Raw genomic sequence first — 27,974 nt, forward strand, 5'->3', positions numbered from 1 at the left:
AATGTTTACCCTGAGTGGAAAGCCTAACTTCACTTTAATACTTTAATACTAATAAATTATGGGAAATGGGTGACATGAAATGGGTCTTGGCATTTTAGCTGATTTGGGACTGGTGTTTTGGGTCCTTTAAAATGGGGCATCCTTTGGAAAGGCCTCCAAATTGGTAAATTAATAGAAATTAAGGCTTTGTTCAGACAGTCAGCCAAACTTTTGTTATATCTGACTGAAATCAATTTAGTTGTTTAAAATTTCAACAGCAAAAAACAAAAACCTGATCCAATCCAAATCACATCTAAATGTGATTTGAAATCTAAATTAAATCTAAATTAATGTGAACTAAATTATTGTATTTTTATTTTATTTTATTTTTTAATCGGTCTCCATCTAAATGCTCAGATCGGTTTTCAAGTAGTTTTTTCATCATTTGGGGCGCATTGCATATGTGACATACAAAATGCCCAGTGTGAACAAAGCCTAAGGTTTTCACTTGTAGCACGTATTTTGTAAGGGATCCTCTCACACTGACCTTACCTCTCTCTGGTGGTCTGTAGTAAACAACGATCATCTCAATAGCCAGGGAAATGTCTCTCCAACTGGCTCCCAGCACCTCCAATCAGACTGGACTCCTCTAGACCAAGAAAAGCAGCCAAACCAGAGGCGGCAGTCCAAATCCACCTCTTCCGGCTCTTCGTCCTCTTGGGCTTCTCCTCTACGGCAGAGCTGCTCCTGGGCTTGCAATCTGAGCCACCCACCTGTGGTTCTGCTCCCCAAGGTTGTCTTTGACCTCATCACCACTGTGGATTCCAGTGGCCTTTCCAAATCCACCTCCTTCCTCCCTCATTCCTCTGTAGAGTGGGCAAGCTCCTTTAGACCCCTCCTTAGCAAGATGATGACTTGCACAGAGCAGTCGCTGTACTATCGGCAATGGACCATTCCCAAGCCCCACCATATGGACAGCAGTAACCAGAATGAAGGACGCACCGACAACTTCCACCCAAGGAGGCTGCTTCTCAGTGGACCACCACAGGTAAGGGATTGCCTGGAAAATGGAACATTGGATTACAGTGTCAATATTTGATTGGGAAATAAAATGGCAATGGTTGTGTGTGTTCAGGTGGGGAAGACTGGGGCATATCTGCAGTTCCTAGGAATTCTATCTCGGATGCTGATCAGACTTATGGAGGTGGACATCTATGATGAGAAGGACATCAACTGCAGTAAGTATATAGGTTCAAATCATTAAAGGAATTGTTCACCCAAAATGCAAGTGAATGGGTGCCAAAATTTTGACACTCCAAAAAGCACATAAAGGCATCATAAAAGTAATCCATATGTCTCCAGTGTTTTAATCCATATTTTCAGAAGTGACATAATAGGTGTGGATGAGAAACATCAATATTTAAGTAATTTTATGCTTGAAATTCTTCTCCCTGCCAAGTAGGGGGCGGTATGCATGAATAATGCGAATCACCAAAAACACAAGAAGAAGAATGGAAACATGATCTGTTTCTCACCCACACATCATATCGCTTTTGAAGATATAGGTTTAACCACTGGAGTCTTATGGATTACTTTTATGTGCATTTTGGAGCTTCAAAGTTTTGGCACCCATTCACTTGCATTGTATGGACCAAAAGAGCTAAGAAATTCTTCTAAAAATCTTCATTTGTGTTCTGCAGAAGAAAGAAAGCACCTCCGTTTTTGAGTGAAAAAAGCATTATTTGTGGATCATTTTGGCAATTTTTAATAAAATATGAAAACATTCTGTACTGTTTATCACACTGGTGTGCTTTAATGTTTAACATGGAAGTGTGTTTTGAAATGCTTTTGTTTTGTACAAAATGGCACAAAGTCACACTTGTGGTGTTCCCGGTCAAAAATGACCGGCCATTGAAAATGAATGGGGAGATCAAAAATAAGAGAAAACTTGAGTGTTCAGGAGCATGTTCATCATATTCATGTACACATATGCTCATGCTCACGTACACGCACAAACTCTGAGTATTACATGCTTTCTTTTTCACAGAGATTAACTTTATCCAAGCCTGAACTGCATCCAACATCCATTCATCCATCCAACATTACCACACACAAACACACACGCGCACTAACACACACACACACACATGCGCACACACAAGCACACACATACAAACTCTTTGAGTATTACATGCTTTCTTACATGTTAGTGTTCACATATGTGCATGTGTGCTTGCAAACATAAAGGCCTCGGATCTGTGCACGCGCACATACACACACACAAACACATGCACACTAGCACACACGCGCACACACATGTTCACCTACACACACACATTCTTTGAGTATTACATGCTTTCTTACATGTTCATGTTCACATATGTGCATGTGTGCTTGCAAACATAAAGGCCTCGGATCTGTGCACATATACACACACATGCACACTAACGCAGACTCACACACATGCGTGCATATATGGACGCACACATTCTCACGTACACTTACAAACTCTTTTGAGTATTACATGCTTTCTTTTTTACAGAGATGAACTTTATCCTACCCTGAACTGCCACCAGAAATGTCTTTGCCCCACAGTGACCCCTCTCCAATAGAATCAATAGAATTGTGGTGTTGCCGGTCAAAGATGACCAGCCATTGAAATGAATGGGAAAGATTGCAAAAAACAGGACTTTTATTTTGAAATGCTTTTATTTTTAAATGCTTTTATTTTCTGAAAAGGGGCGCAAAGTAACACTCGTGGTGTTCTCTGACAAATCTGACCATTGTGACAAAGAAAACTGGCCTAAGCCTATTTACACATTAACACTGACATATAAAGAACATTTCATGGAACAAAAATACCAACACTGTTCATAGTTTCTAATCAACAACAGACCAAATCAATGAATACCTGGTGGTATTGTGTCCTCATGCACATGACCGACAATAGCTTTTTGCATGTGCAAATGTGTGCTCTGCATTTGAAACGTCATGGTTACTGGTGTAACCTCCGTTCCCTGATGGAGGGAACGAGACGTTGGTGTCGATGTAGTGACACTAGGGGTCACTCTTGGGAGCCCGAGACACCTCTGGTCTTTGATAAAAGGCCAATGAAAATTGGCGAGTGGTATTTGCATGCCACTCCCCCGAACATACGGGTATAAAAGGAGCTGGTATGCAACCACTCATTCAGGTTTTACGCTGAGGAGCCGATATAGGGTCCGGCCATTTCAGCGGGTAGTTCAGCGTTGTGGCAGGAGGGACCAACGTCTCGTTCCCTCCATCAGGGAACGGAGGTTACACCAGTAACCATGACGTTCCCTATCTGTCACTCACTCGACGTTGGTGTCGATGTAGTGACACTAGGGGTCCCTATACAAAACGCCACAAGGCTGGACTGTGTTACGTGAACTGGCGGTGTGTGGTGGGCAGACTTACTGTGTGCCTCATAGCCAGCGCACCAGGTCGACACGTAACCTCCCCCAACATAGTTATGAGTGTCGAACGGCCCTTTTTGGGGACAAGTCGACTACCCAAAGATAGAGATGGGCTTAACCCAGTCGTGGCCTCTTTTCCCCTTCTCTTTTTCCACTCCCTAAAAAAGAAGGGGGATTATCCGACTGGGCCGCCAGGTCTAGTCGGGGGGTGTCCCTCCCAAGGGGAGGACACCGCAGAGACCACACCTCGCCCCAAGAGGGGGGGATATTTAAGTGGAAGAATACATCACATGGTCTTTCCAACCATGTGGAGAGCCTTCAAGGTAGATCCTGCCCAATGGGGGAGGAGGACTACAACATGGAGACTGGGGCAGAGGGGCTCTGCCCAAGGAAGACGCAGTTTGCCAGCAGGGAAACGAGCTAGCGGAAGATATAGATCGCATGGGGTTAGCCTTACAGGGAACCGCCACATGCGGAGCACCTACCCCAGCACTGGGCTCTTAGATAGCGCGTGTACTGGGCCGGCAGTGGGTTTCTCCGAAGACTCGACTGCCACAGGGCTCGGAGGAAATCAACCAGGGAACAACTTTTGTGAACACTACTGGGAATTAGCAGCGCACGTCTTCAGCTCAAAAGGAGGTGGGAGGCGCTATGTGCAAGCGATACACCTGGCCGGCTATCCCAGGCTTATCCGCTTGTGTTGCGTGCCACTACCTGGGACGAAACCGGTTCCACCCGGAGGTTGTAGAACCTTGCAAAGGTGTTGGGTGTTGCCCAGCCCGCTGCTCTACAAATGTCTGTTAGAGAGGCACCTCTGGCCAGGGCCCAAGAAGCCGCTACACCCCTGGTAGAATGGGCCCGTAGCCCTACCGGGGGCGGCATGTCTTGGGCGAGATATGCCATAGATATGGCATCAACAAGCCAGTGGGCGATCCTCTGCTTGGAGACAGCGCTTCCTTTCCGCTGTGCACCGAAGCAGACAAAGAGCTGCTCAGAGAGTCTAAAGCTCTGCACGCGATCCAAATAGATGCGCAAAGCGCGCACCGGACACAGCAACGCCAGGGCTGGGTCTGCCTCCTCCTGGGGCAGCCCTTGCAGGTTCACCCCCTGGTCCCTAAAAGGAGTGGTGGGAACCTTGGGCACATAGCCCGGTCGGGGTCTCAGGATCACGTGAGAATAACCCGGACCGAACTCTAGGCACGTTTCGCTGATAGAGAACGCTTGCAGGTCACCTACCCTCTTGATGGAAGTGAGCGCAGTCAGGAGGGTAGTCTTCAGGGAGAGTGCCTTCAGCTCGACTGACTGCAAAGGCTCAAAGGGGGCTCTCTGTAGGACCTGAAGAACTACGGAGAGGTCCCATGAGGGAACGAAGAGCGGTCTGGAGGGATTCAGCCTCCTAGCGCCTCTTAGGAACCTGATGATCAGGTCGTGCTTCCCTAAGGACTTACCATCAACTGCGTCGTGGTGTGCTGCTATGGCAGCAACGTACACCTTCAAGGTGGAAGGGGACAGCCTCCCTTCCAACCTCTCCTGCAGGAAGGAAAGCACTGATCCGACTGCGCATCTCTGGGGGTCTTCGTGTCGAGAAGAACACCACTTAGCGAACAGAGACCACTTCAAGGCATACAGGCGCCTCGTAGAGGGGGCCCTAGCCTGAGTGATCGTGTCTACCACCGCGGGTGGTAGGCCACCTAGGTCTTCCGCGTCCCGTCCAGGGGCCAGACGTGGAGATTCCAGAGGTCTGGGCGCGGGTGCCAGAGGGTGCCCCGTCCCTGAGAAAGAAGGTCCTTCCTCAGGGGAATTTGCCAGGGGGGAGCTGTCGCGAGGAGCGCGAGGTCCGAGAACCATGTCTGGGTGGGCCAGTAGGGCACTACCAGGATGACCTGCTCCTCGTCCTCCCTGACTTTGCACAGTGTCTGTGCAAGTAGGCTCACTGAGGGAAACGCGTATTTGCGAATGCCAGGGGGCCAGCTGTGTGTCAATGCGTCTATGCCGAGAGGAGCCTCGGTGAGGGCGTACCAGAGCGGGCAGTGGGAGGATTCTTGGGAGGCGAACAGGTCCACCTGAGCCTGACCGAATCGACTCCAAATCAGCTGGACCACCTGGGGGTGGAGTCTCCACTCTCCCCTGCGGGGAACCTGCCATGACAGCGCGTCCGCTGTAACGTTGAAGTTGCCCGGGATATGAGTGGCTCGCAGCGACTTGAGGTGCTGCTGACTCCGGAGGAGGAGATGGCAGGCGAGTTGTGACATACAGCGGGAGCGCAGACCGCCTTGGCGGTTGACATATGCTACCGCTGCCGTGCTGTCTGTCCGAACTAGCACGTGCTTGCCCTGGATCAACGGCCGGAACCTCCGCAGGGCGAGCAGAATTGCCAGTAACTCGAGGCAGTTGATGTGCCAACGCAGCCGCGGACCCGTCGAGAGGCCGGTGGCTGCGTGCCCGTTGCAAACAGTGCCCCAGCCCGTCTTGGAGGCGTCTGTCGTGACCACGATGCACCTGGAGACCAGTTCTAGAGGAACACCTGCTCGTAGAAACGAGAGGTCGGTCCAAGGGCTGAAAAGACGGTGACAGACCGGTGTAACGGCCACGCGGTGTGTCCCGTGGCACCATGCCCGTCTCGGGACTCGAGTCTGGAGCCAGTGCTGAAGCGGCCTCATATGCATCAACCCGAGCGGGGTGGCCACCGCCGAGGATGCCATATGCCCCAGGAGCCTCTGAAAAAGTTTCAGTGGAACCGCTGTTTTCTGTTTGAACGCCTTCAAACAGGCCAGCACCGACTGGGCGCACTCGTTCGTAAGGCGCGCCGTCAGAGAGACAGAGTCCAACTCCAAACCGAGAAAAGACATGCTCTGAACCGGGAGGAGCTTGCTCTTTTCCCAGTTGACCCGAAGCCCTAGTCGGCTGAGGTGCGAGAGCACCAGGTCCCTGTGTGCGCATAACACGTCTCGAGAGTGAGCTAAGATTAGCCAGTCGTCGAGATAATTGAGAATGCGAATGCCTACCTCCCTTAACGGGGCAAGGGCAGCCTCTGCGATCTTCGTAAAGACGCGAGGAGACAGGGACAGGCCGAAAGGGAGGACTTTGTACTGATACGCCCGACCCTCGAACGCGAACCGCAGGAAGGGTCTGTGTCAAGGAAGGATCGAGACGTGAAAGTACGCGTCCTTCAGGTCTACCGCCGCGAACCAATCCTGATGCCGGACGCTCGCTAAAATGCGTCTTTGCGTCAGCATCTTGAACGGGAGTCTGTGTAAAGCCCGGTTCAGTACTCGCAGGTCCAAGATTGGCCGCAACCCACCGCCTTTCTTCGGTACGATGAAGTAGGGGCTGTAAAACCCTTTCTTCACCTCGGCTGGAGGGACAGGTTCTATCGCGCCCTTCCGTAGGAGGGTAGCGATTTCCGTGCGCAGAGTAACAGCGTTTTCGCCCTTGACGAAGGTGAAGTGAGTACCACTGAACCTGGGCGGGCCTGGCGAACTGAATCGCGTAGCCGAGTCGGACAGTCCGGATCAACCACCGCGACGGATTGGGAAGTGCAAGCCATGCGTCCAAATTCCGTGCGAGGGGGACCAAGGGGACAACGTCGTCGGACGTACCGGCAGGTGGGGCCTCGCGGCGGGGCGGAGCGCGAGGTGCCACAGCATGTCGTGGCCGTGCTGAGTCTAGGGACATCGAAGCACTTACCTGGCTCCTTGTGACCACCCCCGGAACAGCCTGGGACGGGGGAGGAAGAGGCCTGTCCTCGCGACCCATGGAGGCTGTCACATCGGGGGTGGATTTGTGCCACAGCTGGGCGCTCAGGGGCGAAAAGGGCACCGCTGGAGCGCCAATCCTGCAAGATAAAGCCCGTGGACGGTAGTCGTGGTGACGACAGTACACAGCGGGTATGTGACCCAGGGAGGAAGGAAGCCGCTCTTTTGTTGAACTGTTGGGTACCGCAGCCACTTGGGCGTACGGCGAAATCAAATGAAAAGGCAACAAAAGATTTTCCACCCGGCCCTCCACCGGGGGATGGAGTGGTCTTTCTACCAGCTCCAGGTGAGTGGGTTCCCTCGTCCCTGGGTTGTCCGTCTCAGGGGCGCCTCGAAGACCTCCGTGGGTTCTTCAGTGCCGGCTGAGAGACGGGTGGCGTCGGCTTCCTGCGGTGGGCTCCACGCCGGGGCCAGGCCGGAGGGGCGGGTTGCGGCGGAGCCGGTGCAGTCACCGCAGGGGGACGCCCTTGGCGACGAGCAGACGGGGTGCGGGGTCTTGAGCCGCGCCGGGGCAGGATGTGCTGGATTGCCTCCGTCTGCTGCTTTACCGTCGAGAACTGCTGGGCAAAGTCCTCAACGGTGTCGCCAAATAGGCCCGCCTGGGAAATGGGGGCAGCAATGAACCGTGTCTTGTCGGCCTCGCCCATCTCGACCAGGTTGAGCCACAGGTGGCACTCCTGGACCACTAGTGTGGCCATCGTCCGCCCAAGAGACCACGCTGTGACCTTCGTCGCCCGGAGGGCGAGGTCGGTCGCCGAGCGCAGTTCCTGCATCAAATCTGGGGCGGAACTACCCTCGTGCAGTTCTTTCAGTGCCTTGGCTTGGTGGACCTGCAGGAGAGCCCCTCCAGCGCCAGCCGCGCTGACCTCAAACCCGTAGGTAGGAGGACCAAGGCGGGGAGCCGCTGGGGTGGCTTGCTTTCTTACGAAAGCAAGCCGCGACCGCAACGTTGCCATGGTCATGTTCTCGCAGTGAGAACATGAGCCATTCATAAACGCTGCCTCCGTGTGGGTCGCGCCCAGACACGAAAGACAGCGATCATGACCATCCGAAGTTGAGAGAAAACGACCGCAACCAGGAATAACACACGAACGGAAAGGCATCTTTAAAAAGACGCGTCTTTAAAAAGACGTTCCGTGTGTGCGCTCTTTTAGAGAAATATATACTCTTTTAGAGGGGAAAAATGCTCTTTCAGAAAATATACTCTCTAGTTTTTCTGCCGAAGCGCCCAGGGGCGTTCTCTGCAGTGCACCAGTGCAGAGGAGGGAGAAGCCGCTGAAATGCGCCGTCAGATCCAGCAGAGGTGAATGAACAGTGCTATTCAGCTCAATGAGCATGACCGTTCGGCTCCGAAGAGAAAATCTGAATGAGTGGTTGCATACCAGCTCCTTTTATACCCGTATGTTCGGGGGAGTGGCATGCAAATACCACTCGCCAATTTTCATTGGCCTTTTATCAAAGACCAGAGGTGTCTCGGGCTCCCAAGAGTGACCCCTAGTGTCACTACATCGACACCAACGTCGAGTGAGTGACAGATAGGGAACACACAATGCTTGATGAAAGAAAGATCATCAAAGAAAGATTCTATTAGAGAGGGGTCACTGTGGGGCAATGACAGTTCTGGTGAGAGTGTGTGTGTGTGGGGAGGGGGGGGTTTGGGTGGTTTATGAGGACATTTTTTTAGGTTACAAACTGGTAATTACAAGGGTATTATGCTATAAATGTGGTTTATGATGACATTTCTAGTGTCCCCATAATTCAAATCGCTTAAAAAAACATACTAAACTATGTTTTTTTTAAATGTAAAAATGCAGAAAGTTTTTTGTGAGGGTTAGGTTTAGGGGTAGGGTTAGGGGATAGAATCTAAAGTTCGTATAGTATAAAAATCATTATGTCTATGGAGAGTCGGATAGCCGCACCAACTTGAGTGTGTGTGTGTGTGTGTGTGTGTGTGTGTGTGTGTGTGTGTGTGTGCATGTGTGCGTGTGCGTGTGTGCGTGCATGCATGTGTGTGTTTTTGTGTGTGTGCATGCATGTGTGTGTGCTTGCATGTGTGTGTGTGTAGTAATGTTGGATGGATGGATGGATGGATGGATGGATGAATGGATGTTGGATGCAGTTCAGGATAGGATAAAGTTTATCTCTGTAAAAAAGAAAGCATGTAATACTCAAAAGAGTTTGTAAGTGTACGTGAGAATGTGTTTGTTTGTGTATGCGTGTGCATGTGTGTGTGTGTTAGTGCACGTGTGTGTGTATGTGTATGTGTGCATGCACAGGTCCGAGGCCTTTATGTTTGCAAGCACACATGCACATATGTGAACATGAACATGATGAACATGCTCCTGAACACTCAATTTTTCTCTTCTTGTTGATCTCCCCCATTCATTTTCAATGGCTGGTAATTTTTGACCGAGAACACCACAAATGTGACTTTGTGCCATTTTGTACAAAATAAAAGCATTTCAAAACAAACTTACTTGTTAAACATTAAAGCACACCAGTGTGATAAATAGTACAGAATGTTTTCATATTTTATTTAATATTGCCAAAATGATCCACAAATAATGCTTTTTTCACTCAAAAACGGAGGTGCATAAGCTGAGGTCAATGAGGCCTACGATCAATAAGCTCCAAAAAGAAATACAAAACCTGTACTAATTGAAAGAAAACAAGTTGACCAAAATATCTAATCCAATATTTGGTGATAATATAGCATAATGAGAGATTTATAAGCAATTTTTAATCAGCTGGTCATTTTTGACCAGGAACACCAAATTAGGTAACAAATTTAAACACAGCACAAGGGTTAAAGAGTCATCCAAAATGTGTAGCGTTGGGGGGCCTCCAGGACAGGTTTGAGAACCACTCTCTAGCAGAAAGTCCAAGCTGATCTTTTGCATACAATGAAAATGAACGGTGACCATGGCTGTCCCTGGTCCCCATTCACTTTCATTAAAGTCAACTTTTTAAAAACCTCTTAATCTTAGACTTGGTATCCTGTATGAATTAGTGAAATTATGTTTTACATTTTTTTCTCCAGATTGTGGAAGAGATTTGGTACCATATAATCAGGCCATTGCAATGTGGCCCAACAGAGATACTGTTAGAGGGATGTCCTTCGATTACACCATCCATGATCCAAAATATGAGGACATCAGCATGATCTACTCACCAGACTTCACTCCAAATGCAGATGGTGAGAGCATTAACAAAATCACATATGCAGTTACAGTATGGTTCAGTTGATCTACCACTTTAATAATTTCTTGAATCAAAGAAGTTTAATATTATAATTCTTCTAGATGGAAACTCCAGGCGGCAAGAGGATATGTATCTACGCAGACGCACAGCACGGATTAAACTCTCCAAATATGCAGCATACAACACGTACCATCATTGTGAACAATGTCACCAATATATGGGGTTCAATCCACAGTACCAGGCAAACCTATTATAATGCCATATTTGTTTGTTTTACTTTTTTTTATTATTATTTTTTTTTATCTGACTGTTGGAATGCTGTCTGTCTGTGTTTCCAGCTGTATGAGTCCACCCTACATGCCTTTACGTTCTCTCACCTTCTACTTGGGGAGGAAATCCAACTGTACTTCATCATTCCCAAATCAAAAGAGCATCACTTCTTCTTCAGCCAATCAGGAGGACAGTTAGAGAGCATGAGACTGCCCCTTACCTCAGATTGGGTAAGATTTCAGTGCTGTTAAAGGGATAGTTCACCCCAAAATGAAAATTCTGTCATGATTTACTCACCCTCATGTCGTTCCAGACTTGTATGACTTTCTTTCCTCTGTGGAACACAAAAGAGCTTTTCACAGTTGAAATCGTTACCCCCAGGTTATTCTAAACCCCGGGTAAACGGAATCCTGTTTCATGTTTCACACTGTTCTTACTTTACCCTGGATTAATAATTAATCCTGTGTATTCATGTTCTGATGTTTCACACTGTACATCGTAAACTCCAGGCTAATGTTCTTAATTGCATATTTGTGGTGTCGGTAACAATGATTGGTTGAATGCAGCTCGTGACGCACACACAACCTGTCAACTGAGCTGCTCTGCTCTTCTGTGGAAATTACTCCAATCAATTTAGCTCTGTTTGTCTTTCGTCTTCTGAAATATGCATCGTAAACACAGAATACTGTCTCTTTATCAAGGCAGTTATCACGTTTGCCACCACTGTTCAAAACTTACCGGATTCCCTCAGAAGAGAGCGTAAACAGCGTGTGAAAGTTTCAGCGACGGTACAATGCGCATGAATATTTAATGAGGTAATTTTTGAGGCTTTATTTGATTGGTTGTCTGTTGCTAAATAACTTTCTGTAACATTCAAACACCGCATCATTTCACACTGTATACCTCTGGCACTGCAATGCGGGATTAACCCCGCAAATGAGGTACTAACCCTGCTTCAGAGTGGGGTTTCATAACCCCGGGTAAAAAGTGCTAACCCCTTTTCAAAATTACAAGTGTGAAATGTTGCTTTACTTGGGGTTAAAAGCAGGGTTTAGAATGAAGATAACCCGGGGTTAAGTGCAATGTGAAAAGCCCTAAAAAGAGATGACAGAATGACAGCCTCAGTCAGATGCAATACAAGTGAATGGTGACAGAGAGTAACACATTACTTAATATCTCCTTTTGTGATCCAAGGAAGAGAGAAAATCATATGAGTTTGGAACAACATGAGTAAATTATGACAGAACTGTCATTTTTCTGTGAACTTTACCTTTAAGACTCATTTTGATTTGGAGCACATGCAGAAAACATTTCATTCTATAACTTTTCAGTTCAAACATATTAATTTCAGGTAGTTTCGTGATACAAATTGGTAAACATCTTATTAAATGATTTTTCTAAAAGCTTTTCTAAATGTCCAACAACTAAGTCCAAAGACTATTTAATGACTAAAATGTAAGTGAATAAAAATAATAACACCAATTGACTTGAAATTTACAGAATCCCGATGCTGTCAAAAGTCCAATATTCACACCCACCACGGGTCGCCACGAACACGGCCTGTTCAATCTATATCATTCCATGGAAGGAGCCGCTCACCTGCACATTCTGGTCATTAAAGAGTACGAGATGGCCGTCTACAAGAAATACTGGCCCAACCATATTATGCTTGTCCTGCCCTCTATCTTTAACGGAGCTGGAATAGGTAACCATCATCTCATAAACTGTCTGTAGTAGATGACATGTCGGTTTATGAAATATAGTCCTGTTTGATATTACTGATGTTCTTAAACAGATTTTTAACTCTTCATTTCTCTCTTTTTTCACTTTGTGTCTGTGTCTGTCTCAGGAGCAGCTCATTTCCTGATTAAAGAGCTGTCCTATCATAACCTAGAGTTAGAGCGGAGCCGGAGAGTGGAGCACGGCAGTCGACCACAAGATGTCTGGCCCTTCATCATCCTTGCAGATGACTCCTGTGTCATGTGGAACAGTGTTGATATAGACCCAAAAAGGTGCTCAATTTTGTGTTTATATTTTCGTTACAACTGCCTACTACAATTATAAATAAATAAATAAATAAAACTTATCCGAGCCTTTGTGACAAAATATGGAAAGTGGAACTTCAGAATGAATGCTTGATTTTTATAAATATCATGAAAAATATAACAGCTTCAACTCTTCTGGGAAGGCTTTCCAAAAGGTTTAGGAGTGTGTTTATGGGAATTTTTGACCATTCTTCCAGAAGCGCATTTGTGAGGTCAGACACTGATGTTGGACGAGAAGGCCTGGCTCGCAGTCTTCGCTCTAATTCATCCCAAAGGTGCTCTATCGGGTTGAGGTCAGGACTCTGTGCAGGCCAGTCAAGTTCTTCCACACCAAACTCGCTCATCCATGTCTTTATGGACCTTGCTTTGTGCACTGGTGCCCAGTCATGTTGGAACAGGAAGGGGCCATCCCCAAACTGTTCCCACAAAGTTGGGAGCATGGAATTGTCCAAAATCTCTTGGTATGTTGAAGCATTCAGAGTTCCTTTCACTGGAACTAAGGGGCCAAGCCCATCTCCTGAAAAACAACCCCACACCATAATCCCCCCTCCATCAAACTTCACAGTTGGCACAATGCAGTCAGACAAGTACCGTTCTCCTGGGAACCGCCAAACCCAGACTCATCCATCAGATTGCCAGATGGAGAAGCGTGATTCGTCACTCCAGAGAACGCGTCCCCACTGCTCTAGAGTCCAGTGGCGGCGTGCTTTACACCACTGCATCCGACGCTTTGCATTGCACTTGGTGATGTATGGCTTGGATGCAGCTGCTCGGCCATGGAAACCCATTCCATGAAGCTCTCTACGTACTGTTCTTGAGCTAATCTGAAGGCCACATGAACTTTGGAGGTCTGTAGCCATTGACTCTGCAGAAAGTTGGCGACCTCTGCGCACTATGCGCCTCAGCATACTCTTTTATTTTACGTGGCCTACCACTTCATGGCTCAGTTGCTGTCATTCCCAATCGCTTCCACTTTGTTATAATAGCACTGACAGTTGACTGTGGAATATTTAGTAGCGAGGAAATTTCACGACTGGACTTGTTGCACAGGTGGCATCCTATCACAGTACCACGCTGGAATTCACTGAGCTCCTGAGAGCGGCCCATTCTTTCACAAATGTTTGTAGAAGCAGTCTGCATGCCTAGGTGCTTCATTTTATACACCTGTGGCCATGGAAGTGATTGGAACACCTGAATTCAATTATTTGGATGGGTGAGCGAATACTTTTGGCAATATAGTGTATATATAGATAGATAGATAGATAGATAGATAGATAGATAGATAGATAGATAGATTTTGTCTTATTTTGTATTCTATATATATTTTATTTTATTTTCTATTCAATTTTTATTTTTATTCTATTTTTATTTATTCTTTAGTATTATTTTTTTGTATTATATCTGTCTTGTTGCTGTATTGTATTGTTGTGCACTGGAAGCTCCTGTCACAAAGACAAATTCCTTGTATGTGTAAGCATACTTGGCAATAAAGCTGATTCTGATTCTGATACTGAAAAATACAAATGTTTATTGTTTGTTCATGCTAGCTCATAAAGCATTAACTAATGTTCATATGTTCAACATTTAATGTTAAAAATGTATTAGTAAATGCTGAAATTAACATTAAGCAAGGCTAATAAGTGCCGTAAAAATTTTTGCTCATTTTTAGTTCATGTTAACTAATGAAGTTAACTGAAGTTAATTGTAAAGTGTTATCACACTGTATGCATGTATATATATATATATATATATATATATATATATATATATATATATATATATATATATATATATATATACACACTCAGTGACCATTTTATTAGGTACACCTGTACACCTACTTATTCATGCGATTATCTAATCAGCCAATCGTGTGGCAGCAGTGCAATGCATAAAATCATGCAGGTATGGGTCAGGAGCTTCAGTTAATGTTCACATCAACCATCAGAATGGGTAAAAAATTTGATTTCAGTGATTTTGATTGTGGCATGACAAGCTGGTTTGAGTATTTCTGTAACTACTGATCTCCTGGGATTTTCACGCACAGCAGTCTCTCGAGTTTACTCAGAATGGTGCCAAAAACAAAAAACATCCAGTGAGCGGCAGTTCTGCTGACGGAAACGCCTTGTTGATGAGAGAGGTCAACAGAGAATGGCCAGACTGGTTGAAGTTGACAGAAAGTCTACGGTAACTCGGATAACCACTCTGTGCAATTGTAGTGAGCAGAATAGCATCACAGAATGCACAACATGTCAAACCTTGAAGCGAATGGGCTACAACAGTAGAAAACCATGTTGGTGCCAATTCTGTCAGCCAAGAACAGAAAGCTGAGGCTGCAGTGGGCACAGGCTCAAGACTGGAAAAGCATAGCCTGGTCTGATGAATCTCGATTTCTGCTAAGGTACACAGATGGTAGGGCAAGATATAACATGGTTGATGTGAAATTTACCTGAAGCTCCTGACCCATATCTGCATGATTTTATACATATACTGCTGCCACACAATTGGCTGATTAGATAATTGCATGAATAAGCAGGTGTACAAGTGTACCTAATAAAGTGGTCACTGTGTGTATACAGGGGTTGTTGAGGGGGGTTGGTGATGATGAAAATTTATAATTTTGTTTAAATAAGCCCTAAATGAGATGAAATGGTACATTTCTGTAAAGAGCATTTTAGCGATCATCTCTGATTAATGTCAAAGTGAAAATCAAAACTAATAGCAGGTAAAATGTCTCAAAAATTAGTGATTTACATGAAAGTTTGCAGATTTAGAGTGTTTCATTTATCTTACCAAAAATTACATTTAATTCATGAATTAAGGCATTAATTAATGCCTTTTTGATAATTTGTCTGACCTGATGTTTGTGTTTTCAGTGGTACTGAAGGCACAGAAAGAAATGTGTCTTTGAAACAAGTTCTTCAGCACATGGAGTCTTCTCCAGACATCACTCAATATGGCTTATGTGGGATGAGGAAGTGGTCCAGTTGGGGTGTTGGGGTCGGACGGCAGAAAGAGCCCTTCTCACGAGGACACCTACATGACTTTCTTCTACTCAACGTGGATCTAACCCAAAATGTGCAGTACAGTCAGAATCGGTGAGTTTTTACAACTTCCATGTAGTGGAATTCCACCTAATAGTCCAAATACCACAAATTTAGTTTTTTTTCCGGCCATTTCTGTCCAAATGTTCACTTTTATCCCCTCTCTTTCGACACTAGTTTCACATGTGATGATGTGGATTTCAACCTGAGAGCCCACAGCGCAGGTCTCCTTATTTGCAGGTTTAACAACTTCAGTGTAATGAAGAAGCAGATTGCCATCGGTGGATATGGTACCTTCATCATCAAGACAAAGGTAGGCATTTAGCCATAGTCCAAAACCAATTTACTATATCTATAACACATTTAAATTTAGTAATGGTTGACCTATATTGATAGTATTAATTAAATGTTATAAATAACTAAATAAATAGTTTTGGCTGATGCCAATGCAAATGCCAAAAACCAAGAGAGCAGGCTAGCTGATGGCCAATATAATAGTGTGTCAAAAGATTGCTTGTTTTATATATATATAAAAAAACACTTACACAATACTTTTACAATATTAAATTATAAAAAATAAAAAAACAGACAAATGTGCATTATTTAGAAGGCTGTTGGCAGATTTTGAACTTTTTTAATCAGCCAGGCATCCAAGGTTTTTGGCTGATGCCGATAACTTAAAAATGGCTAAATATCACCCAATTAATGTCACTGGCCAATGTATTAGTTCAGTCATGACAACTCTCTATATATCAAATATTTGAAGTATTATAATGAATATGACAAGTTGGTAGGTTTGGTCTTGGTGGACTAGTTCTGCTTACCCTGCTGCTTCAGAGCAAGTACAAAGTCTTGCTACTGCTAAAAACACACAGACATGCTGCTCCTGCACAATTATACATGCATACAATACCTGTGGAGCAGATCTAGACAAGTGGTGCTGGGGAGGAGGAGGGTTTTAGTGAGACAACTGATGCAATTTAAATGCTAGACAAAGAGGGAATTTGATAGATGATAGGTTCTTTGACATGTAATCTGTTAACCAATCAGATGGGGCTATGTAAATTTTCATGACTGAATTTAGTCATTTTGGCATTAATATTTATTTTAGGACAACTGTTGAAACTGCATTCATTTTGTCAAAGACATGCTACCCTGTGCTTTTAAACCTCAAAAATAAACTGTAAGTGATCAATATAAAAGTTACTATTACACACTTCAAGCAATTGTTCTTTTGAATTTTCCTCAGATGACAGATGTACCCACCACAATCCGGCCATCTCAGTACATCTGTGCCCCAGACAGCAAGCACCTGTTCCTGGCCACACCAGCTCAGCTGCTGTTGGAGAAATACCTGCAGCACACCAGTCATCACCTGTTTCCCCTCAGTGCCCAGAGCTACGGCCACCCCGTCCTCTCTGTCGACTGTTACCTTAACCTCGGCCCAGAGGTGCTTCAGTGTCTTAGTCAACCTTAGAGACTGTTACATTACAAAAACGTACTTTGTTAGTACCATAGGACAGTGATTTTATCAGATTGTAATATCATTAGTATATTACAATCTAAGTATACCATGGTGTTACCATGTTACGTGTCCAAAAAACATGGTATTACCATGGTACTGCATCTAAAACCCATGGTACTATTTTTGTTAGTGTACTATTTTTTCTATGGCCCACCGTTAGAGTTAGAGGAATATAAAAGAATGCTTGAATTGGATCAACAGTATTCAAAATATTCTAGTTTTGTTTTGATTACTTTAGAATCTCTCATTGCTGTGTGGCCGATATTTACAGCATCTATGTTAAAGGAATGTTCTGGGTTCAGTACAAGTTAAGCTTAGTTGAAAGCGTTTGTGGCATAATGTTGATTACAACAAAAATTAATTTTGACTCGTTCCTCTTTTTCTTTAAAAAAAACAAAAATCAAGGTGTGAGGCACTTACAATGGATGTCAATGGGGGCCAATTTTTTTTATGTTAAAATACTCACTGTTTCAAAAGTATAGCCACAAAACATAAACAAAATGCGTGTAAACATGATTTTAGTGTGATAAAATCACTTACTAACCTTTTCTGTGTAAAGTTATAGCCAATTTTACAACTTCGTTACCATGACGATGTAATATCAACAAACCCTAAAATGACTGTAAAAATTACAATTTTAACAACTTTACAGCTCAAATAATACACAAGTTTTAACAGAAGAATTAATGTAAGTGCTTTTATAAAATGATAAGCTTCACATTTCCTGGATTCAGGTGAATCACTACGTGACCACGAGGACTAAAGCGCACTGGGAATTGGGCATTCCAAACTGGGTGAAAAAGGGGAAAAATCCCCCCAAATAAAAATATATATTTTTTTGGAGGGATTTTTCCCCTTTTTCACCCAATTTGGAATGCCCAATTCCCAGTGTGCTTTAGTCCTCATGGTCACATAGTGATTCGCCTGAATCTAGGTGGCGGAGAATGAATCCCAGTTGCCTCTGTGTCTGAGACCATCAACCCGTGCATCTTATCACATGGCTTGTTGAGCACGTTGCCATGGAGGCATAGTGTGTGTGGAGGCTTCATGGCATCCACTGCAGCATCTGTGCTCAACTCACCATGTGCCCCACCGACAACGAACCACATTATAGTGACCAAGAGGAGGTTACCCCATGTGACTCTACCCTCCCTAGCAACTGGGCCAATTTGGTTGCTTAGGAGACCTGGCTGGAGTCACTCAGCATGCCCTGGGATTTGAACTAGCAAACTAGTGAACTCCAGGGGTGGTAGCCAGCATCTTTTACCACTGAGCTACCCAGGCCCCTGATTTTTGCTTTTTTTAAAGAAAAGGAGGAATGAGTCTAAGTATATTTTGTGGTAATCAACATTATGCCACAAATGCTGTCGATTGAGCTTAACTTGTATTGAACCTGGAACATTCCTTTTAAGATATGTCATTTCCTGCGTACCATTGTTTCCACCTTCTCCCTGCACTTCCACTTAACACTGTGATTCTAAATTATACTTTTGTATGTGTGTGTGTGTCTATTTCCCAGGTGACCGTTTGCTTTGTTAGCTCCAGACCTCACTCCATTAACATTAGCACTACTGGACTGCTCTTCAGTGGCCTGCTCTTATACTTCTGTGACTCCTTTGTAACTCCCGGATTCCTCAAAAAATTCCAGTTTCTAAAAGGTAAAGAACAGAGATATTTCATATTTACATAATACCTTTTGAATGTCTATCCAGTTCATCATTTTATAGCCTTTTATTCCCATGGTCTTTATGACAGACTGTTGGAAAATAGCCAAAAAATACTTGAAATACAAAAAAATGATCCTCTCTTTCATAAGTGTTTCTCTTTTGTTGGTCCAGGGGCAACTCTGTGTGTGATCTGTCCCAACCGGAGCTCTTTGCGTCAGACTGTAGTTCGGCTGGAACTGGAAGAAGAGTGGAGGTTTCGTCTCAGCGACGAGTTTCAGACTGCCAATGCCAAAGAGGACCAACCTCTCTTTTTCCTCACAGGAAAACACATATGACTCTGCAAGCCCGAAGACTCAATCTCTTTGTTCTCATTAACTTGTTGTCCTGTCTGTAAATAATATTAGCTCTGTATATAATCCACAGGATGTGCTGTAAATTTGCTTCATGACTTGTTGTTGTTTTTTCCCTGTATCTGCTATCTTCTAAAAGGGATAGTTTACCCCAAAATGAAAATTCTGTCATCATTTACTCATTCAGGGGGGTTGTTCCAAACCCGTATGACTTTCTTCCATGGAACACAAAAGGAAATGTTAGCTTAGGTCACCAATCACTTACATTGTATGAAAGAAAAAAATAAAGATGCCATTTTTGTTTTGACAGGGGTTTGGATATACATGAGGGTAAGTAAATAATGACAGAATTTTTATTTTTGGGTGAACTCGTCCTTAAAAATTATTATACATTGCACACTGGCACACTCTCAAAACTTTACTCACATCTTTATCATTGTTTAAAATTTATTTATTTACTGTGACCATTCTATGGTTTTAATCTTTCTCTGTTTTATTGTTTGGTGTTTATTGTTGTTTTTCTGTCACATTATCAGCTTAATACACTATTATGAAGTGTTAAAACAACAGATTCAAGTATTTTGTAGAAAAGAGTATTTTTGTAGCAGTGTTTGGCTTGTTCTGTGATGTGTGTGGATGAGAGCGTAATGTCATTAAAGTACTCATGTCATACATTTCATGTATCAGTACTGTATCAGCATCATTCCTTTTCTGCTTTAGCATGCTTTGATTGATATACCACTGTACAAACACTAGAGGGCAGAGCTTTTACATTTATTTCTATTTTTGTCATTACTGACAAGGTTGGGTAAAATATAGGCCTACATCTTATTAACAAATATCAGCCATTACTTAAAGTAAAAGCTTTTGGTCTTTCATATACTGTAGATATATTTGAAAATGAACCCTATCAGTATCAAGGAAAGTGTTGTAGAGAACTAAAACATTCAATAGACCTTATTCAGCGTAGGGCCATATTTAATATTTGACGGGATTGAAAACGAGGCTGTGAGGGGCAGACTTAAAGTCGTTTCAGTGCATTGTAATATAAGCTGTATAAGGGTCAATGACGTGATACTCATTTTTATTTTTTTTTATTTTTTTTTTGTCCAGATCTATTATCTATTGATTATTCAAAAATATATTACAAATGCTATTCAAACAAAACAATTACTTAAATACACCTCTTCTAAGATGCCCTCTGTTTATTCATAGGGCTCTATAGGCAATATAATGAAAATGTGTATTTTGTCTGCTTGTAATTATTATTATTATTGTTATTATTATTATTATTATGACATTTCTAATTTAACTAAAATTGTTAATAAATACAGAGTGACACAACTAATACAGTCTATTATTATCTATTAGTTTTAGCAAAGTTAGACAAACATGTACTTCTTGTACAGAATGTGACAAAAAATAATTTTATCAAATGGCCAACAGAGGGCAGTAAATGTCATGGTCACAGCCTAGTGTGCGTAAACCCGTTATAAGCGTTTCAAAGTTATTGTTAATATAATACATTTCACAAGTTCACAAATATCTGTTCCTTCAAAACATTAATAGAAACAGTCAAATTTAGATGCACGTTTTAATGGCAATACAACTGGCGAGTTCAACAAGATGGGTGTTTTAGGTACCTGCTAGACCAGGGGTTCTCAACGGGCGTTCAAAGGGGGCAGGGGGCGCTAAAAGCAAATTAGTAGAGAGTGGGGTATTAGGTTATAAATGGGGGCATTTATCACTCATAATAATAAAATCTATCGTCAAATTCCTCTTTGCATTAAAACTTTCATCCAGACCGTATATCAGTTGGTTCTTAATTATATGGGTTGGTACGCATTTGTACCGTGGTTCATCTGATTTTGAAGTCTACCGACGCATCTGAAGTATCTGGTTTAGCAGCGTCAAATACACAGGCAGAGGCACAACTTCGGCTAATGCACCTGTATGGCTCTGTAGATGGATACGGCTCAATGGACAGAGCAGTGCGAGTGCAAAGAAGGTGCGTTGTTACTCGCAGACCGGTCTCAAGCTCTTAAACGCGCAGCTCAAAGAAAATCATTGAGAAACAAGGCGCGAGAAGCAAAAACCATTTGAATTCGGCAGAATTCTACATCACCACCTTTGAATTTACTATAGTAACACTAACTGTACTTCAGGCAGAAATAGATTGATAATAAATATTATCATATCACTACTTCAGCCCTATTACATTTGTCATAGGCTACATTAGGGGTGAGAGGGAATATATTTAATTTTTGTTACAACTTATAAATATTTATATTTTGTATTTATTGTTTTTACATGTGTTTAGAGTAGGTCTAATGTTTATAATTACAAAAATGCCATAGTTTGTTTTATAGGGCAGCTGGAGTAAGGGACTATATCCACATCACTTTCACCCACACACATCTTTCAATAGTACATCTGAGCTGAAGGATAATTCAAAATACTTTTATCAGGTATATGACCAAATTACAAACTGGCCAATAGCAGTTTAAAAAAAACAACAACAAAGTTTGCAAATATTGGATAAGGCCACTCCTGAAATCGTATGTGACATGATCTGGCTGGTCCCTGGAACTGTAATATATATACGTAAATGTATTCTATTAAAAGGCTCACAGTTGTTGCAGCCTTAATGTGATTTAATATATTTTCTTTTACTTCACATTAAAATAAATATTTCACCCAAAAATGTCAAATTCTCTCATCACATACTATAACATGCCATCCCAGATGTGTACTTAATTTCATTTGCAGAACACAAACAAAGATTTTTAGAAGAATATCTCAACTCTGTAGGTCCATGCAATGCAAGTGAATGGTGACCAAAACTTGGCAAGGCAGCATAAAAGCAAAGCATATGTAGACCTTCGAGGTGGCTATATGCACAAAGAATGGAAATCACAAAAAAAAAAAAAAAAAAAAACAAGAAGAAGAATGTGTAAGTAAAAGTAGAGATTTGTAGAAAAAAAAAGGACCTAAATATTGATCTGTTTCTCACCCACCCCTATCAAATCGCTTCTGAAAAACATGGATTTAATCACTGCAGTCATATGGATTACTTTTATGCTACCTTTATGTGATTTTGAACAAGTTTTGGTCACCATTACTTGCACTGAATATACCAACAGAGCTGAGATATTCTTCTAAAAATCATAATTTGTGTTCAGTAAAAGAAAGTTATACACATCTGATATAGCATGAGGGTCAGAAAATGATGAGAGAACAGCTATTACTGTTTTCATTCTATGCCTTGTTAAATTTTTGTTATTCTTGTTTTGTTTCTCTATGTAATTGCTTTGGCAATACAAAATTATTTTGTCATGCCAATAAAGCAATTTGAATTGAATTGAATTGAATTGAACTGAATTCAGTTGAGAATTTAAAAAGAATTGGTGAACTATTCCTTTGAAGTCTTTTTACATATTTTGTCTTTCTGCTGTATATTGCACACTGTAAAAAGTCGTAACCAACAATTGTTACCTTAAGAAGCTACTTCTGCCTGGTCTAACCCTTAAAATGTGTTTTGTTGGTGACCTAATGTATTCAGTTTGAATCAATGAGGTCAAATAATATTGTTCATCTTGAATAAAGCCAGTTCATTAAGATGTTACCAGTAGCAGATTTAAGCATGGGTGACATGTGCCATTGCCCAGGGCAGCATCTCGTGGGGGGCGGCGGCGGCATCTTGCGGTGGGTACCCCCCCCCCCAAAAAAAAAAATTAACATTTTACTGCATGCTGACAGAGACAGAGGTGCTACAGGTTAATAGTGGAAATACCAGAATGCAAGGTTGCATTAACTGATTTAACCCTTGTGTTTGTTTTGTGCTAACAAATTTTGTGTTCCCAGTCATGACCAGCCCACTCAGATTGTTTATAAATCACTGAGATTGCATATATTAAGATATTGCATTAGATCTTTTTATCAACTTCTTTTTTTTATTTATTTATTTTTTTTTTTTTAATTATGCAAGGTTGTATACTCCTTTTTTTAAACGTGTTTTAAAAAATATATATTTATATTGATAAAAGGATTAATTGAACTGAGGCCAGTAAGGGGCACTCCCTGCAGAATTTTTATTTTTATTTTTATAATAATTACTTAATAAATTAATAACCACTTGCTTGATCTGAACAAAATAGGTGTTGTTTTAAAGTATGGACTTTACAATGCATGTAGCAGATTCTACCAATTCTTAAATAATGCTTTTAATTTGCTGACAAATTAGAACTATTTCATTCTCATCATTTGCAGAGTTGGTAAAACCATAATGTGTTATATATCATTGGAAAGGTCTCAATCAGTAGAATGCAATAAGCAAATTTGTTTCACTCACAGGCAAAATTGCAATATTAGTGTATGAAATGTCCACAGACACATAAATATCATAAACAGAAGTGTCTTTTTGTCATGTTTTTCCTTATTACTTCCCGAAACATACATATAACATAGACAATGACATATCGTAACTTACAGCAGACTATCCCGATTCAAACGAGCCCAAACACAACATGATATGATAAGTAGATCTTGAAATATTCCTCAACGATTGTACATGGAAAGATGATGCACAAGAGGGCGCTCAATATACAATGTGTGTGTGTGTGTGTGCGTGCGTGCGCGTGCGTGCATGTGTGTGTGTGTGTACAGGTTTGACTATACTTGAGAGTGCCAAATTTTTGAAAACGTCCTCAATAATATAGTGAAACTAGTAGAAAACCCACTAGTGAGGACATTTTAGGTGGTCCTCACTAGTAAAAGAGGCTAACAAATCAGCCAAATCATGTTTAGCTTTAAATCTATTGATGTGCACAGGTTTCTGTGATGGTTAGGTTAGGGGATAGAACATATCTTTAGCCTGGTATGAAATCAATGGAAGTCTATGAGATGTCCTCACTAATATAGTGAAGCAAACCTGTGTGTGTGTGCACGTGTCCAAGGATGTGCAAACATACATCCTCATATGTGCTCATCTAAAGGTTTGGGATGCTGCGGAACACTTAATATTTCTGTATTTTGTAGTCTAATCCATTCATTTCCAATGACTGGTCATGTTTGACCAAACACAAGTGTAACAAAGTGAAATGAAACAAAGAAAATGGTTTTGTGCGTTTTCAGATACTATATGTGAACAAAGTCAAGGAATTTTATTCCAGTTGGATTAAGTAAAAAAATAAATAATTTTTTTTTTAAATTTTAAAAATTACTGGAATACAGCATAAGGGTTAAGATAGAAACTGCAGGTTAATTGTATGGGTGAAATATGTAGGAACAAAATTTTAGCCACATTTATGCATTCAACTGACACTTTTATTCCAATCGAATTACAGCACAAACAAATTATGCATTGTGTCAGTACATGCATTTCCTAGAATTTGAACCTGAGACCTTGGCATTACTAGCACCATGTTCTACTAGATGAGCTACCAGAACACCCAGCTTGCTGTTAGTGTTTTGCACTTGCGTGCAACACTGAAATCAATCAATTTCTCATTAACCACTTAATTTGGTTGGTTGTCCATGTGCATGAGGGTGGGGCTGGTTTAGAGATTGAGGCGTCATGTGTGTTTCTGTGTAGATGATTTTGTTTGTGTGTATATTTGCCAACTGACAGAAAGCTGCAGTCAAAATTCTAAGTGTGGCTCTCGGTGAGGGCTTGGGCCTGGCTGATTGAAGTTCATCAAGCCAGTCCTTCTCAAGTTTCGCCTATGGACACCATTCCAAGAACACACTTTTAAAATTAGTATGAAAATAACTTAGAGCCCAGTTTATAGTTCACAGCTGGCTTGGCCACTGTTAGCATGAGCATTTTGTAAGGACTAGTTTTAGCTTTAGATCACATTAATGAACATTCAGCTCCTGACGGATAATGCAACCATTATAGCAGAGGATCAAGTGGAAGGATACGATGAAAAATTCAGCCCAAATGAGACGAGTTGGACATGGGTAATGCAACATACGTTGTCAGTTTTCCTCTGTTCTCAAATGGACTAAGACCTTGTAATATGTATCCAGACTTGATATTATTCTCGGGATGAAAAAATCATTTGAAATAAACTTGAAAAGAGCTTGAGCTATAGAAAATCTTTCTTTAGTAGCTTTTTTAATAGTTTCAGAATGGCTTTCTTGCCTATTCTCAGACTTAACGTCATGACTTATGGATTTGTGGTGCTAAGATATTGTTATGTTGAAATAATCATTTTCAAATGAGGTGTTAGAAATTAGAAAAATGACAAAAGTGCATAATAAACATGCATTTGAGACTTAATGGTCAAATGGGTAGGACTACAACTTGCCGTATCAGTTGAATATTTATTATATTAATGATATGTATTAATTAGTCTGCAAAAAATTAGTCGACTTTGGTGACTGATGTACAGTGTGTCACATGTCCATGTGATTTATGAGTCACTAGCATGACTAGGTGAGAGTAATTTGGCAGGGACATCATAGGCGTGTGTCTTAGCTGCTTCTAGAGCCTGTGTTCTGTGACCTAGAACAAAAGAGCATTGAGTGCATCTTTGTATCAAGTTTCATGGGCATTTCCAAATAGACCAACTAAACTTATGGTAAACCTTTGAGCTGCCATTTCTAAAATTGTGTAAAAGATGGTATCTGCACAATATTATTACATCCAGATAGAGTGGGTTGGTTTCATGAGTTTGGCTGTTCAGAAGTTCAAACCAGAGTATTTTTAATGAAAGTTAAGGCCATGTATTTAAAGGTCAGACATAAAACAGCTTAAGTCATAGGGGTGCAATAGGAGTCAATGATTGTTGTGTGCTCGTATTTTAAGAATAAAGCCATTCTTCTCTTTACTCTATACAATCTGTGGTGCCTGTTGATGCAGAACTTGCTACTAAGCTAGGATGTTCTGGGTAGTTGCTAATAATATATATATATATATATATATATATATATATATATATATATATATATATATATATATATATATATATATATATATATATATATATATATATATATATATATATACATCCACTCCCAAATCTTTTTGAAATTATGGATCCTAGATGTGGCTCAGGTCCCTCCTTCAACGCTAGTCTATGGGGGGAAATTATTACTATTATTAGTTTTTTTTATTATTATTATTTTTTGACTGTTTTATCATGCACTAGGCTGAAGTCGTAATTAAAAAGTAATAGCACACCTCTTTTCCCCAAGCTGCATGATTTCAGATATAATTCATGTCCATAGCACAGGATGAGATGGGCACCAAAGCTTTGAAAATTCCTAAATTTAATCAGACTAATCTCGTCTGAAATCGGCGACAGGATGACAAAAAAAATATTCAGCTAAAATCGTTGGTGCTTTCCAAATTTCCGAACTGGTCCCCAGTGGCTGAAGTTGGAACTACATTTGAACAATGGAACTACAGTTGATTGGCACAATGCACTGCACAAGACATAAGCAAGCATTATCTGAATTAAACATTTGAAAAGTAATTACATTAATATATTCTATCCTAACACTAACTTAGACCTAACCATAACAGTTCTTAGACCAAAACTGTGCTCTTTCACTTCTTTAAAGTTGTTACAGCGCAGCCGATTTTTGGGGCATGAACATTCAGCGCATAGCCTAGTGATGCTTGTCTGAGTCTGAATTTAGGTGGAAAACAATTCTGAACTAACACGCTGATTTACGGCAAAATCATGTTGCTTTAATAATAATAACCAATAATTATGACTAATAATTATAGTCTGATTACTTAGAAGTAAAGAGAAGTTCAATTGACTGTAAAGATGCAACACAACATATGCAGGTTTAGAACAATATTATGGATATTTGCAAAATAAGGCAGTGAACAAGCCTAAACAATAATCTATGCACTATACTGCTTATAAAGTTCCTTCAATCAAACCCTTTTTTGAGATCTGCATGGTTAGTATTACTAAGTCAAGAAAGACAAATGTTGTAATACTGATGCAAATGCATATAATGCTGCACCATTGCTGCAGAGTCCTTTTGTGCTGAGATGAGGAAAACAGTTCTGCTGTTTATTTAAAAAATAAAAATAAAGCTTGATTGACTGTAAACAGTCATCAGCATGATCTTCCAGCCAAGCCTGTTCTTCCATTTTCAGAGCACTTCTGATCTCTGTGTGGTGTGAGTGGTTTAAGAGAGAATTACTGGTCAGTAAAATCAACTATGTATTCCTTATTTTTAAACAGTGTTTTTTATCAATAGTCGTGGTGGCGTAAAAGCAGTGGTTGGCGGGTGATCGACAGGTAGGTTGAATTATGAATAAGTTCTGAAAGAGTCACGGAAAGCAGGGAAAAACAATGCTTAATAAAAATAATTAAATGTAACTAAGCATATGAATGTGCATACGTAGTTAGGATAGCACAATTATAAGGGCTCATCAGCAATTACAAAGAAGGACCAACACTTTCAATATCATTTGTTGTTGATGTTAAAAGCAATGCATCCAATCTCTGTGGTATTTTTGGTGCAAATTTATCTGCCACTTGGAAGAAACTAGGCAAATGAGGCATATGCCAACATGAACAGGTTTTGTGACATGTCCTTATACTTAAAAACCATGAAACAATCTTTGTAAGGTAAAAGAAAATACAACCCAGACTACATTAAATATAGATTAAATGAGGATAAATGGTTTGTGGGACCACAATGTGCTTTTGTGGTAAATCATTAGCTGCCA

At 41.6% G+C, this 27,974-nt stretch overlaps 1 protein-coding gene across 1 annotated transcript in view; it reads left to right on the plus strand.

Annotated features, from left to right (window-relative positions):
• The window catches only part of LOC127411079 (protein GREB1-like), a 58,075-nt gene extending 38,156 nt beyond the window's left edge, over nucleotides 1-19,919 (plus strand). The window contains exons 21-32 of the mRNA XM_051646444.1: nucleotides 552-1,027; nucleotides 1,115-1,217; nucleotides 10,212-10,367; nucleotides 10,474-10,613; nucleotides 10,711-10,872; nucleotides 12,143-12,347; nucleotides 12,492-12,654; nucleotides 15,564-15,785; nucleotides 15,909-16,044; nucleotides 16,981-17,181; nucleotides 18,776-18,914; nucleotides 19,095-19,919. Of these exons, the coding sequence (XP_051502404.1) occupies nucleotides 552-1,027; nucleotides 1,115-1,217; nucleotides 10,212-10,367; nucleotides 10,474-10,613; nucleotides 10,711-10,872; nucleotides 12,143-12,347; nucleotides 12,492-12,654; nucleotides 15,564-15,785; nucleotides 15,909-16,044; nucleotides 16,981-17,181; nucleotides 18,776-18,914; nucleotides 19,095-19,258 (2,267 nt within the window). The 3' untranslated portion in view covers nucleotides 19,259-19,919. The remainder of the gene's footprint in view (nucleotides 1-551; nucleotides 1,028-1,114; nucleotides 1,218-10,211; nucleotides 10,368-10,473; nucleotides 10,614-10,710; nucleotides 10,873-12,142; nucleotides 12,348-12,491; nucleotides 12,655-15,563; nucleotides 15,786-15,908; nucleotides 16,045-16,980; nucleotides 17,182-18,775; nucleotides 18,915-19,094) is intronic.
• The last annotated feature ends 8,055 nt before the right edge of the window (nucleotides 19,920-27,974 follow it).

This window comes from Myxocyprinus asiaticus, chromosome 20, assembly GCF_019703515.2.
Source record: "Myxocyprinus asiaticus isolate MX2 ecotype Aquarium Trade chromosome 20, UBuf_Myxa_2, whole genome shotgun sequence".
Lineage (NCBI taxonomy): Eukaryota > Metazoa > Chordata > Actinopteri > Cypriniformes > Catostomidae > Myxocyprinus > Myxocyprinus asiaticus.